The sequence below is a fragment of the Clupea harengus genome, chromosome 8 (genome assembly GCF_900700415.2).
Source record: "Clupea harengus chromosome 8, Ch_v2.0.2, whole genome shotgun sequence".
Lineage (NCBI taxonomy): Eukaryota > Metazoa > Chordata > Actinopteri > Clupeiformes > Clupeidae > Clupea > Clupea harengus.
Genome location: NC_045159.1, coordinates 2,665,269 through 2,680,179, shown reverse-complemented (window position 1 = coordinate 2,680,179; position 14,911 = coordinate 2,665,269). Strand labels below are relative to the sequence as shown.

The 14,911-nt window shown below is 40.5% G+C and overlaps 2 protein-coding genes across 4 annotated transcripts; both read right to left on the bottom strand.

Moving 5' to 3' along the window:
• Positions 1–669: 669 nt before the first annotated feature.
• Positions 670–8,301, bottom strand: alg9 (ALG9 alpha-1,2-mannosyltransferase). 2 transcript variants are annotated; one of them, XM_031571502.2, is made up of 15 exons: positions 8,054–8,301; positions 7,127–7,313; positions 6,677–6,811; positions 6,493–6,563; positions 6,207–6,295; positions 5,775–5,910; positions 5,475–5,562; positions 5,245–5,350; positions 4,882–5,004; positions 4,366–4,520; positions 3,875–4,004; positions 3,246–3,393; positions 2,751–2,880; positions 2,499–2,629; positions 670–2,179 (listed from the first exon to the last, which is right to left on the bottom strand). In XM_031571502.2, the coding sequence occupies exons 1-15, from the start codon at positions 8,212–8,214 to the stop codon at positions 2,056–2,058; spliced, it is 1,914 nt and encodes a 637-aa protein (XP_031427362.1). In that variant the 5' UTR covers positions 8,215–8,301; the 3' UTR covers positions 670–2,055. The 2 variants fall into 2 exon arrangements, with proteins under 2 accessions (XP_031427362.1, XP_012677447.2); XM_012821993.3 differs by having other exon boundaries at positions 7,127–7,262.
• Positions 8,301–13,507, bottom strand: fdxacb1 (ferredoxin-fold anticodon binding domain containing 1). 2 transcript variants are annotated; one of them, XM_012821956.3, is made up of 6 exons: positions 11,897–13,507; positions 11,507–11,683; positions 11,274–11,430; positions 10,873–11,076; positions 10,516–10,674; positions 8,301–10,249 (listed from the first exon to the last, which is right to left on the bottom strand). In XM_012821956.3, exons 1-6 carry the CDS (start codon positions 12,033–12,035, stop codon positions 9,217–9,219), a joined length of 1,869 nt encoding a protein of 622 aa, XP_012677410.2. In that variant the 5' UTR covers positions 12,036–13,507; the 3' UTR covers positions 8,301–9,216. The 2 variants fall into 2 exon arrangements, with proteins under 2 accessions (XP_012677410.2, XP_031427363.1); XM_031571503.2 differs by having other exon boundaries at positions 12,453–13,507.
• Positions 13,508–14,911: the final 1,404 nt, after the last annotated feature.

Here is a 14,911-nt window from a genome sequence, read left to right as displayed (position 1 = left end):
GTTACTGCTGGCTTTCCAGGTAGGCTAATGTTACAGCACATTAGCATACCTGGAAAGCCAGCAGTAACATAAAACAAGTGCATGAAACACATCCTGGCATACAAGATGGGGAAAGGCTCGAGACCACAGACAGTATCCATCTAAGTCTTTAGTCACCTCAGGTATAGCCTACAAGGTTTGTCTCAAGACCTACGCCTAACATGTTGTAATTCTTCATTTATTGTGGACCAGCAACCTGTTGACACAAAGGAAAAGCCATGCTGAGTGCAACAAGTCACATATACAGCCGGAATGGTTGAATTAGCAATTTTGGCAGTATTATGATTACATTTAAACTTTGATCTACGTATGGTTTTATTTAGAGCTGATCAGTAGCCTGTTTGTTCTCACAAGGAGATAACTTGCTCAGGGTTAGCCTTCACTGAAAGACACTGTTATTTGTCAGCATATCACGATTGAATATACATTAGGCTACACCATAACCTGTACTTCCATATTTTAATCAAGTTGTTTACTTCAACAGGGTACCATCCTCTGATCTAATCATTACAGAATTGCATTTTCAACTTTTAAAAAAATACAGTCACATCTTAACTGCATTATTTCATAAATGAAAATTGATTTCATTGACACTTGTGCACAAATGACCACACTTGCATTTAGGCCCACTTCATTTTATCAACACACAACCATTTTATTTTAAATGATCTGTTCACATCATCGTGTTCGTCGCTTCCCCCGATATGTTCAACCAGGAGTCATTTACGCTGGGGACACCTCACCTCTTTTTGCAATCACCAATTTCCTTACCACTTTTGACAGCTAAGAATACAATCTCACCACAATGAATAGACGGTTTCTCAATCAAAGTGCCTAATCAACATATGATAGAAGAAAATCGAACTGCTACACAAAAAGGGAAGTTTTGACGTTAGTCTAAGCAGTCTCTCCAGGATTTTGTAATCTTGGGTGGTTGGGTTATTTTATTTCTAGGCTCATGTCTGTTAGCCTAGTATAACCACACCCAAATTCATTAAATTCATTGCCCTTGATTAATACACTTACATTCTTCTTGCTCTGGTGGTACTGTAGACCATTACGTCAAACGGGGAAGTCAAAACAAACTCTCTTGCATCTCTGCAATATGTGGATGTTTATTAAAATGGTTGTATAGCATTTATAAACTGCACCTGCATTTACTTCATTTTATGTCCCCAGCACTTTTCAAACCAAAATGACGCCAATTCGCACAACACTGATTGATCGAACCAATCTCCTTCATATTGAAAAATACAAAAAAAAGAGAAGAGAGACATTTAATTATGCCCTCTAAGCTAAAGTTGTCTAACACAACTTTTGGCACGGGGAGCGTGAAGTACATGTGGATCAGAACAATACATGAACAGAGGTCCGATGGGTTCCACTTACTTGACAGACTACAATGAGAAACACTGAAGTACCTCAGCAGAGACTTGACATGATATTGGTCCACGTTTGACCATTTCAATTTTGGTCATTTTTCACTGTCCAGGTCAGGCTCAGAGAACATTAAAACTACAGAGGATGCAACAAACAGGGGACTGTGGTCCTTAAAGGGTCAGCTTCACGCACATTTCCAGCCTCTGGGGCACGGACCACCCAGCGCAGGCAATCACACCAATGGATGCGGCACAGAAGGTGACAACAGTGAAGTCATTCTCTGGAATGGAGCAGACGGTTTAACCGTTGAGGTTGTGTGTAAGCTGTATCCATGTTAACCCATGGACTGGATGGATGGAATGCCGAGAGTAAAGCAGGGGCTATAACCCCCAGTTTTGGACAACAGGCAAACATGGTCATTCTACTTCACCATTCTCCAATACAAATGTTCATTATACATATGTACATAAATACACATCCCAACTCTCAAAATACTTAAATACACACACACATACACACAGTATTTGATGCAATGCTATGACCCAGAGTTTAAGACGAGAGAGAAAACTATGGGCCATCAGAAGGGTAAACTGGTGTTCAGAGAAACCCAAGAGGAAAAGGAAGGGGGTGGGGGTGTCAGGGTTGTGTCCGTCTCCTGGAGTGCTTCGGCCGCCGTGGCTTAAGGATTACATAGCTGCTGTATGTTGTGTGCTGCTCTGAGAAAAATGGAACATAGAAGGCCCTGAAGAACTTTGAAGACCTGTGTAAGAGACAGAGCTTGATAGTTAGTCATAATTGGATTTGTACATTGACATGGTATGTGTGAGTAAGCAGTGTACAGCATAGAGACCAATAAGCATTATTTCAAAGAGACTCGCTCATTGGACAAGAAGCTGCACGTTGATGCTAATCTCAAGAACTGAGATTAACTTAACAGGCAAAATCCTAACTGACCTATATTGCTGGTTTAGACGGCCCCGTGTGAGCTCTCCCAGAGAGCGTTTACTCACCACTGGGGCTAACATTAAAGTTAACAGAAAAGATAAACAATGCACAGGGGGAAAAAAAACAGAACTGACCTGCTTGCATCCAGGAAAGGCTTCACAACAATGATGCTCCACTCTTCTTTGTTAGCAGCGTAACGTGGTTCACGCGGTGCCTCTTTATCCAAGGCTAAATCCACCAGGTAGTGGCACTGTTTTAGGTCCACCTGACAGGACATCTTTCTTTATTAGTTACCGTTTCTGCTGAACAAGTGCTTTGATGTAATAGCCTACTTATAAATAAAGGATTCTTTTCTCATGATATCATGGAGCTACTGTTGCACTTACATATCGTGATGTCTCCTCAAGGTTCTGATCGTTCATATCGGTGGGAATCATGTGGGTGGCTAATGGTTCATTGGAAAACGGCTTGGGAAGTTGACCTCGGAATTCTGATTGGATAAACTGCAGTTGCCAACTAAGAAATAATAAACAGAATGTTGTGTCAGTTTAGACAGGGGCGGGGCCAATAATCATTACCAAGATTACATTTATAGACACTGTATACAGTAATATTGGGGAACAATTTATCAGATCTTCAGAGTTACATTATCATTACATAAATACAAAACATTTAACTTTCGCTAATTTTTGAATTATGACACCACATACATAGATCAAATGTTTCAAGACTGTTTCAGACTGCAATTATTTGCATCTCTCTTGCCCTGAAGAGGTGAACAAATGTCTAGAAGAGCTGAAACAAAGACTCAAGATGCATATAACGAACAGGAGCACTGGGAATTTGGTTAATCTGGCACCTTTAAAGAAAAGCAGACTCACTTGTTGGGTAGGAGGAAGCTGCTTGGGAAACGATACCACTCCTTGCCCACACACACATTGACTGGTCTGCCCTCTGGAACAGTGTGGACGCTGGGGTCTTTTGCAATGCGATGAAACTCGGGATACAAGTCTAATGGGGCATGATAGCCTGGGAACAAACACGTCAAAGGAGAATGACTAAATGTTTTATAAAGTGAAAGAGGAACACCTGAGAGAAAGCGAAAACAATTACTGATGCAAGAGCCCACAGAGGTTTCCAGATAAATATAAATGTTTAGGCAAACACAGCCGTGTGCTAATAATACAGTAAACATAATTTGGGGCAATTTTGATGATGACCATTACCATGCAAGGACAAAAAAAGGACCGCATAACCGGTGTGACTAATGGTTTTTGGGTGGTAACGGCCAGTACTGTTGCCAAACAGAATTGCTCACAAACTTGCCCTGTGAATAATCAGCCTTTTCATGAGTAAAAAATATCCAAACAAAGCAATATTAGTCATACATATTTTAGAAATCTGTAAGAGAAAGGTTGGAGTGGGCAGGGTTCTTGTTGCAAGTACAGATATGCAAAGATATATAGATAGATAAATGTATTTGATTCGTTTGCATTTGGCTTCTCCTGACCTCTGAAGAGAGCCACAGATCGGGACAGCGACAACACTGCAAAGAGTAGCACAGAGCCCAGGGCCAGCCAGTTGGAGGAGACTGTGTAGTGCTCCAAGCGATACCGCTGGAACAGGAAGTGGTAACACTTCTGCAACGACCAGAGAAGAAACACACCACACTTAAGGACCAAACAAGTCAAAATGATGGATGCGACTACAACTAAAAGGATTGGCCTTATAAATAAGCTAATTGTGTTATGCAGTTAATGTCAATTGCTGTGTCTTCCCAAACAAAGACAAATCCTGTGCATCTTCCAAGCAGTTGCTATGCAGCAAGAGCAGTCTCTAAGCGCAAGTGTGCATTTGTTATGGCACTGGCTGGAAGAGACATTATAAGAACTACTGAGATATTATTTCTAATAAGACAACTACTAGTCAGGAAAGTCAAAATACCCAAGAGAGGTAAATGTATAGATCAAATAAATAACTGGTCGTAGTTCCTCATTGTACCTGGAGAGAGGATAGTGCCACAGCTCCGCAGAGACAGATGAGAGGGTAAATGGGAAACAGAAACCGTTCCTCCTTGTGGGGTTGAGTAAAGAAAACCAGCATCCAAAGGTACATGGGTGACAGTGTTAACCAGTAAGGGCGTCCCAGGTTTTGTACTGCAGCGCACACACGCGCACGCACGCGCACACACACACACACACACACACACACACACACACACACACACACACACACACACACACACACACACACACACACACACACACACAAACACACAAACACACACACACACACACACACACACACACACACACACACACACACACACAAGCAGGCAGGGGGGACAAAAAAGCAAAAAGAGTTGGGACGTGATCTGCTGGTGTCATGCCAAATCATGATAATATTTAAGCAGTTTGCTAATTCAATAACACCTGCAGATCTAACAGCTCAACAACAATGTACAGATACCAATCAAATCAAATCGTAAGAGCTGAAGCATGTTATCGCAGAACTCACCATTAAACCTCTTTAATAGTGCCTCCATTAAAGAGGTGAGGGGTAGAGAGAGCAGGGCCAATGCAAAAACGATATTAAAGTTCAGGAAACCATTCACAAAGTAATAGTGCCATGGCTCTGTGCCTAAACAAAGGCCGAAAACACATAGTTATACATCAGACACATTTTGAGTTTAAATATATGGTCATCCTGAATATATTGTACAAAACCACTTCGATGTCAAATTTAAAGTCTACAGATTCTCTATCTTTGATTAAGTATGACAATATGGTATGCAGCTCAAACATGATGCCTACACTCCTACACAAGTTAAAGGATTTCACACATCACTTTTAGTTGGTACAAAAAAATCACGAATAGTACCATAGAGATCTGGGCCATGCGGAGTGAACACGTTGTAAAGGATGATGTTCAGAGGTGCGATCACCAGCTTTCCATAATAGTAACTGTCTACCAACACCACAGGAACCTATTAGAAACACAAGAACAAACGAATTATTATTAAAATAGTTGAAGTTATGGTATAAAACATCTGGGATGTAACCATAACGATCATGAAAATGCTTTAGGCTTTTAAAAGACTAAATTCTCACCAGGAAAATCAGAAGTGCCGCCAAACCCCACAGGATAAAGCTCTTCCATTTCCTCTTAAGCACCAGCAGGTCAAAGGCGATGGGGATTCTGCCACAAACAAGAACCACTAAAATCACTTCACACTTCCTTACCACAATACTACATCTAAAATAAATAAAAAAACGCTGAACGTTACCACTAACAATGCTTGTTGTTATGATTGTAATTTAATGTTTTAAATGATCAAGTACACCGTAATCAATACCTCTAATTATCAGTTGATAAGATTAAACCCACTTGATCTTCCATGCCTCACTCACCCCAGCAGAGCACTGAATGGCCAGCCAACAATCGCTCCTGCTGCCACCCCAAGCACTGCTAAACTGGTGCGGCCCTGGAACCAGCCTGTCATGGCCACCACTGTGCTGTACATGCAGAAGGTGCTTGGGAGGAACGCTGTGGATCACCCAAACACAGTATCCTACCCAGTTATTTAGAACACAAATATGGCAAGAGATTTCACAATTATTCCCAAACTGTGCTATAAAGCTGTTTCTTTCTCCTAGGATTGCCTGCAATATGTGAAGATTTGAGATATAATCTACCGATACAGGAACAGCTTGTAGGACACTGTGCTGTTGGTCAGAGTAATCCTTCGCTGGGGCTCATAACAATCTACCAATCTACAATCTACTCTGCTGTTGTGAAATGAAAATAATAGATTTTATGAAATTTGATCATCTCAGGCAAACCTGCAGAGGAGCAGAACATTCCTGCACTCAATACCAAAAAGGCCAACATGAGGCGTCCAACGTGTAGGCCAAACTTCTTACATACTGCCCTGAAAGTTAAGAAAAGCTAGTTAAGAACTATAAAAACAAGTTACACTTGAGACAAGACTGGCAAACACATTATATATCTATATAAATCTTATGGAACAGCAAAATACACAAAAGATTACAGGTCATGTTGTATGTCGTTTGAAAAAAGCTAAAATCCAATGAAATAAAGGTGTAATATTCACAGATTCAAACTCACTTGTAGAAGTAGAGCTCACACACACAGCAGGTAAAAGCCAAAACACAGCGCAAAAAATAAAAAACAAGAACCTGTAAAAGAAATAAGGACGTTTCAATGGATGCTCCCTCTCTAACACAATTAACACACTACTTTGATAGAGAAATGGAGATAAAGAACACCATACTGGGAAAGGATCACTGACCTTGTTAGTTTGAAGTATCTTGGCATGAAAGCAGGCAGGGAGGGCGTGGAGCCATAGGTAGGCATAAGAGCGTATTGCGTAAGTTGGAGAGTACTCCCATGTCTGCATTCCTTTGCCATAGAGTAGATAGTGAGTCTGAAATTAAAAGAAAAATTGCCTTAATAAGACAAATGGAAATACACATTGTGCATACTATTAGGTTATTCACTTAAAGTTTACTCAACCTTTTCGTAGTAACTGCAAATGCATGTGCCTGTAATGTAACATTAATTTACCTGTAATGTGCCACCTAAATATAACTTGGCTCTGATTATGTTGCCTTAATGATTTAATGCATTTCAGCAATCCACATCGACAGCAACACTTAAACACTATAAACACTTATTATTTGGCCACTTGTGAACATAGGCCTATGTTGTATGTGACAATCTGACCCGGTCAGTCACTCACTGGTTCCCAGTAGTTGTAGGTCTCGTCACAGTCTGAGATGTTGCTGAGCAATGCCGCACAGAAGCGTGCTGAAACCAGGCACTTAAATGCTGTCGAACCCTCTGGGGCCCACACCTGGCCAGCTTTACTTGATGTCCTATAGTAATATGAGGGATGAAAGGGGGTAAAGTGCTCATCTGGGTTCAAACTAACCAGCCAGGGGGAAAGTGCGACAGTTTGGAAAACATTAAAACAAGTTCCCAGATAATGCATGAGAATACAAAACTGTAAAAAGGCTGAAGGACCAAATTAAACTGCCTCAATTTACATGTGTGTAATCTAAATCAACTTCACACTAACTTAACGTTAACTGTTAAGTAAGATGCTTGAACAGCTCATTGAGCTCATCATATTACAAGCGGCTAATGATACGTGGCTCTAAAGACGCTGACAGTCTGCTAGCTAACATTAGCTCCTCAATATAATCAGCAATGAAACGTCGTTGTAAAGAAAGAGTTTCTAAAAAATAAATGTGGAGTTCATAAAGCAGGCAGAACCCTATACTCGGATGGAACTGGGTTTGAATAATTCCTCGCCAAAACGGGTGACTGAATGAATGAAAGACGTTTAACGTTAGCTAGCGTTCATTCAAAGCTGGCATCTTCCTAGCTAACGTTACGTTGTTTGGATCAAGGCTCCAAGCATGCTTGAGCATAATTGCAGATGGCCTAAACGCCATAATAGTGACTAGCATGTCGTAAATTTGTAGCTGTAACAAAAACAGTCGTATATTACGTGCTTTGTTTGACTATGGCTCTGCAAACTGTGGTGGCTAGCTAGACGTGTCAGACATGAAGTCAAGCTATTGCGTTAGGCTATTTACATTGAAGTAGCCAGCCACTCGTCAACAGCATACCGCTATTATAATGGGATTTCTGAGTCACTCACTCATTTCGCATGTCACTGTTTTTACTGTCGTCAACATTCTTCTCTTCTTTTGACGTTCGGTTTTCGTTGACAAGACTTGTGTTCACATTATTAGCATCTTGTTTACTCCCTCGTCTGTTTCGCTGACGGAGTCCCTTCGTCGCCATGTCTTCTACTGGCATACAAATGCTTCGTTTGGAATAAGTCAGAAGTCACATGTGATACCCAAGTCCTCACCATACACATAAGACCTATGCAGAAGCGCCGCTCAAAATAATTCATAAATAGTTTATTCTATCATTGTACACTAAATCAGTCTTCAAAATCAATTTAAATAACATTTCCAAAACTTCATAATACATTCCACATTTAAAATAGTTCACCTTAAATAAAAAATAAATACACATGTATATTAGCAGCCTAGACCATCTCAATGCTCTGTATTGGTCTGTTATTACATCACATGAGGTAACGGGATGAGCAAAAAATAATTACATCTTCTTTTCCACCTCCTTCATTTACATTCGATACATCCATTACTGACAGCCTGGTACAAGGCTTACGTGAAGTAATAGAAAATATGTCTTTCATTGAACAAACGTATTAAAAACAAATTTGATGTTTAGCCACATTCTTAAAAAAAAGTTCAACAAAACAAACACACATCACCTCTTGGTGAGTGTGTAGCATGCACCATTATTAATTTACCAACATTGTCACAGTAAACATGTTTAAAGGTCAGTCATATTCACAATAAACTGAAATGATAAGCACATTAACTGAACCTCTAATATGGCTTGTCCAAGTTTGGAATTTATAATCTGTTAGATTTACACATCTCAAAAAAAAAAAAAAAAACATTTGTGGTATACACAATATGGTATATTCTAACTTGTAACATTCAGTCATTAAAATAGTAGTCTGCCATGTATTTTGTATGTAAATATCCATACACCAAAACACATTTGGGCTATGTGGTCCTGCTTTGTTTGATATTAGTAGTCGTGCAATATATGATACTCTGAGGGTACTTAAAGTACAAACCAAACAGTCGACAGTGCACACATTATTGTACATGAAATACCTGTAGACATATTTATAGTACATATTTAGGGCAGATTTGGTTTGCAATTATAGTGCTTTGTTGACAATTGACCTTCAAGTAAGCTTAGACTGCTTTTTCTCTACCTGAGTGTGAGCTGCAGTTTTTGGGAAATCAGCTTGCGCAACTGAGTTTGCATGTTCTTTATTTGACTGTGCGAAAGAGCACGATCAGGTGACTGATAGGTCAACCGGTAACACAGGCTGGCATGACCCATGTGTGGATGTCGGAAACGGTCTACCAGGACCACTTCTCTCACCGTGCCTGCTGACGCTTGACGGACCGCAGCATGGAAGTCAAGCTCGTCAAAGCTGTCTGGTTCCATCCAGAAGCTGATATCATGTGAATAGCTTGGCGGGTACAGCGAGAAACAGCAGAAAGGTTCAAGGGGTTTAGAAGAGAAGTGCTGAAGGAAGCGGGGATCAGGACTCCAAAGCAATCGCCAATCGAAGAGATTGAAGACAAGAGTAGCCAAGTGATCAAGGTTTATGGTGACCACAGACAGTCTGACACCCTGAAATTCATACTCTGGTGCAGACACGTATGCTAATCTTCCAAATTTAGGACGTTTTTCTGAGTTCATCCACACTTTCTTGGTGTCCTCTTGGTCCTCTACAAATAAGACCCCATATGGAGACAGCAGTGTATCTAAACACCCATGGAGACCCTTTAAAGGTTCAGAGTCTGAGGGGAAAGCTCCAACTAGAAGAAGCTGGTGATGGACAGGAGACGTGCTGGTGGACACAGGGGCCCGACAGAAAACCAAGCCACTTAGGGCATGTAGAGTCCCGGGGCAGAAATCTTCATGTTGGATGATCTCTGAGAGATGCATTAGCATAGATGGTTGTAGCGCATACTTAGTATTGGAGCTTGGGTGGTCATCACCTTCGTCTACCTCGTGTGGACCTTGACCATGGGTTTCAATGGGCCTCACCCAATACATGTTGGCAGTAGCAAAATCTGAACCAAAAGCGTGCAGTTGATCTGGGGTGCAACAAACCAGTTCAGGAAAGTTTTGTGTCAGTCTGTACACTGGCCATGATGACTTCAGCTCCCTAAGAAGCTGCTCCTGCACCAATTTCACGGGGTGGCAGGATTGTGAGTCAAGAAAAGACCTGTGAATGATAACCGATGAATTGATTAGTGAGACAATGTACATCACTAATCAACTAGCTCACTACAGAAACATGAAATAAAAGCTTCTACAGAGGAGTCATACCAACACATTTTAAAGCACTGCAGTGTACTGTAAGGTTTCAAAATTTAGGTCCAACAGTGGTGCACACTTTAACCCTAAATGTAACCCTACATCCTCATAATCTCAGAATCAGAAGTCTATTCCAAACATGTTATTATTATGTAGAAATGATTATGTCAGTACCTGTTTACATAATCACTTAGCTCTTCTGGAAGTTCAATTAATATTCTATCTTTGGCCAACGCTGCCTCCATTTTTAAATTTACCGGTGTAGTATATGGATAACTCCGTTTGAAGATATGGTTAAGAGCACTTTCCACATGGAAACCTTTATCTTGGCTCCTAACAAACAAGACCACAAAATTACGAGAACAATCATGAAAGCGTTCATACATTTACATCAGTAAGAAATGTGTTTCTCTACATCAGTGCCAAAGTAATCACTTCAGTTTGAAGGTAACACAAACACTGATAGCTGTTCAGATACACTTTTAGTTTGAATTAATGATACAATTACTGAGTTTGCCTAATTCTACACACCTGTAACCTGTGCATTTATAGCCCTGGTACTTGGTCTGATCAAAAGGATGGACCTCACTCAAGATCAGGCCAGCCTCCGCTGCCATGGCAACAGCTTGCCAACTGTTATGCCACTCTCTCATTGGACTATCAGCTGGAGTACCACCCTGGCCATTGCACAAGGTCAAGTGAATCTCTCCTCCACCTTTTAAGACCTGCACACAACTGGGGCAAATATATCACAAATTCATTTTTAGAAATATTCATATTCACGTGACCTTAAACTAAAAAGTACTGTTGCATCACATGATGGATTAACACAGAGATGCGTATGCAATGCATTTCAAATGACTGTCGCGTTGGTTAGTTGCAACTAAATCGTTCATGACAGGAACAAGATGTCCCTTCCTTGATTTGCCTACCTGAGAAAAAATTTAGCCAGGAGACTACGGTTCTTTTTCACTCCGCTTTTCCGACCGAAGTGGGGAAAGTTGAAGATAATGCAGTCAAAAAGGTGACTTTGGAGAGCTTCATGTTCACTCAGACACGTGCAGTCCACTTGAAAAAGCACAGATGAGCCTGACAAAGATGGCAAAATCAAATGTAATGAACTTTCCTCCGTCATTATAAAATCTGAGAAAGTATAGCTGCTCACCACAATCGCGTAGGCGCTGTATGTTCTCTCGGGTACCATCCATCCGAATTGACACATCTTCTGACTGTAAGCAAGTGGCTGTTACATTCAGCTCATCCATGGACGATTCGATCAGAGCAACTGAGAAGGAAAAGTTGCCTTCGCCAACAAGCAGGACCTCACGTGCGGCGCACATCGCTAATTAAGTGACAGCAAAACAATGAAAACATGAAAAACATGCAGCATCCTTGCAACGTTTATGGTTTCAGTTGACAGACATGCACCAAAGCAACAGGTCAAATAGCTACGACGCTTACAGGTAACGTTAACGACACGTTAACTTACTGTTTCACGAGTAGCTAAATTAGACAAATTTGACAGCTGATAATTCTAAAAACTAACTTAACTTACGTTTTAAATTTGAAACAAACATCGACAACGCTGCTGTTCTTGCACCTGTGATTTGGAACGAGATACAAATTCGCGCCGGAGTCACTGACAGATGCCAGTGGCTAGCAAGACAGCATAATATTCTACCTTGGCTGACCATGTCAGCTGACGCTAGGAGTAATCTACCACCACTAAACTGTTGGCTAGCTAATAGCTAACGTAGCCTCTTCCCATAGACATAGTATACATGTCTATGGCCTCTTCCCCAGAGATTTGCACCTCTACGGTTGGTTAACTGAATCAGTTAGGTCATGAAAAGGTGGCGTTACAAAGACATAATGAATTGAAATGCATTTTTTTTTTTTTTTTTACCTTGTTGGATTTACAAAGCCTCAAGTAATACTCCGCACATTTCTAAACAGTAGATTCATGTAAGCTTATTCGTTTTAAATTGAAAATCCTGTTCCTACGGCTGGAGCACCGGTTTAAATGACCCTGAGGGAAACAACAGAGATGCATAAAAGCAATTTTCAAACTATCACATGGACGTTTACGAAGATGCAAATGTGTTGGTTACCAAGCATGTGTAAACTTATGTTTACATATCCAAAGAAGCCATTTCTTCATACTGCTCGTGTCGAACGCCGCAAGTCTTTCACCTTGTCAGCTCCTATGCAGTGCCTATGCGGTAACAAAATACAAGGAGCCTGCATTCACCAATGAAACGACGAAAAGAAAATGGCGGGTTATTTGAGTATAGCACAAGTAAACATGTGTTTTGCATGCTTTATGAAAAAAAAAAAAAAAAACCTTTGTGATCTTAACACTTACAGGTGTGGTTAATATTGAAATTTTACTATTTTGTAATAGGCTACATCCAGTAAAATGAAGGCTCTCACAAAAAGTGTCGATATGTTGGCCTACACGTTGGCAAATTCATGATGTGCTGTTTGCACTAATATCTACAGAGCATAACAGAAACTGAGCAGCTGCTCAAATTCAGACATGTCTGCTCAAAATGAATAGGAATCTTCTGGGTCTACACTGCTCCCGCCCACTTTATCCCTATCTTCTGTCCCTTCCTAACAGGTGGATTGCATACAACCCCCTAGACATACACCTGCATTACACTCCACAATACCGATGTTTTCTCTACGTAAAAAAAGTGCACTTTATCAGTTATAACTACGAGTGGCCTCCCCCTCACGTTGCTCAAGCTCTGAGTCAAGCCTGCGTGACAGAAGCATAAACTGAATCTTTGGAAAACATATTGTTTGCGAATAGAGCATGAGTCAGGCTTTCTTTGGCGTCTTGCAATGCAACATTCAGGTAAACTGAAAGAGAATAGAAGGAACACCAGCAGGGTCAAATCTTTACATAACACAGTGGGTAAGAATGGACAAAAACGCAAACGGAGGCTAACACATGCAGGATACATTCTAACGTCTAACATTCTAACAACACGGATACATTCTAAAATGGAACTTAAACACCGAATTAAACGTTAACATTCTCACAGACACATCATCATCATTATTTATTCAGGGAGAATTGACTGAGCAGAGGGCTCTTTTGCAACAATGCCCTGATTGAGGGTACATAATACAAATGAACAATGCATAAACAAACCATAACAAAACAAAACAGACAAAATAAATTAAAAAAACACATTATACAAGTATAAATTATATGAAGTATAAAAAAATAACATAAAGTAAAAAAAAAAATAAGAAATTAAATCAAAGAATCATTTAAAACAACAGCACTGAGGCACATCCTTAGCATCTAAAAGGCTCTTAAATTGGATGACAGACAAATACTTGGTTAGTTTCAAGTCATCTTGAACAGTGTTCCATTTATGGGAAGCAAAGAACTTAAAAGCTATTTTACCTATATTAGTTTTGGTAAGGGGGATTTCAAGGGAGATGAGGCTCTGTGACCATGTGTTATGACAGATGGATTTTAATTTTAAAAGTGACATAAGATAATTAGGCAGTTTTCCCACTAAGGCTTTATAAACAAATAAAAGACAGTGTTTTTCCCTCCTGTCTGCTAGAGGGGACCAACCAACCTTCTTATATAAATTACAATGGTGGGTCCTGAAAGCGTCTCAAAGCGAATAGCAAAGTGAATAGCACTATGGTATACAGAGTCCAGGAGTTTTAAGGTAGAGGGTGCAGCATACATGTCACCATAGTCAAGAACTGACTAAATTATTGATTGCACTATTTCCATTCGGTTTTCAAAAGTAAAACAGGATCTAATTCTATAAAGAGAGGCCAGTTTAATTGTAACCTTCTTAGCTAGGTCAAGAACATGTGATTTAAATGACAGCCTATCATCTAGCCAGATACCTATGTATTTATAGCAAGGAGCTTGCTCAATATTAGTCCCAGAACAGGTGCAGATCCTATGGGTGGAGGGGACATTATTTCTACCATTGGAGAAAATCATGAATTTAGTCTTAGACTCATTCAGCATCAATTTGAGGGACTTTAGGGATTCCTGTACACCAGGGGTTTTCAACTGGTTCTGTCCCAGGGACCACCATTCTGACCAGAAAGTAATCCGCGGCCCACTGATGTGCCAGTGATTCCCAAAACAGTTTACAGTCCCGTACCCTTATTTTTCATGTTTGTAACCGCCGCCGTCACGCCCCCTCCCCCCCGCACACATATTCTGCCTATAATACTACGTGTATTTTCTTCGCTGAATATGGGTCTACATCAGTATTTTGGGCAATGCGACTTGGCTATTCAGACATGAATATGTCGACGGGCCCAGGTATATTTATAAAAATAAAAAAAAGTCAATGGTGAACTGATCAAGGCTCATGTTGCGGACCCCCTGCAATGCCGTCGCGGACCACCAGGGGGCCACGGACCCCTGGTTGAAAACCCCTGCTGTACACAATCAAAAGCATGTTGAATGTTTGAAACTACTTGATCTATAGAGGGCGCTGAGGCATACAAAATTGTATCATCGGCATAAACATTAGCACAGCATTATGGAACTGAACTATAACACATATTTACA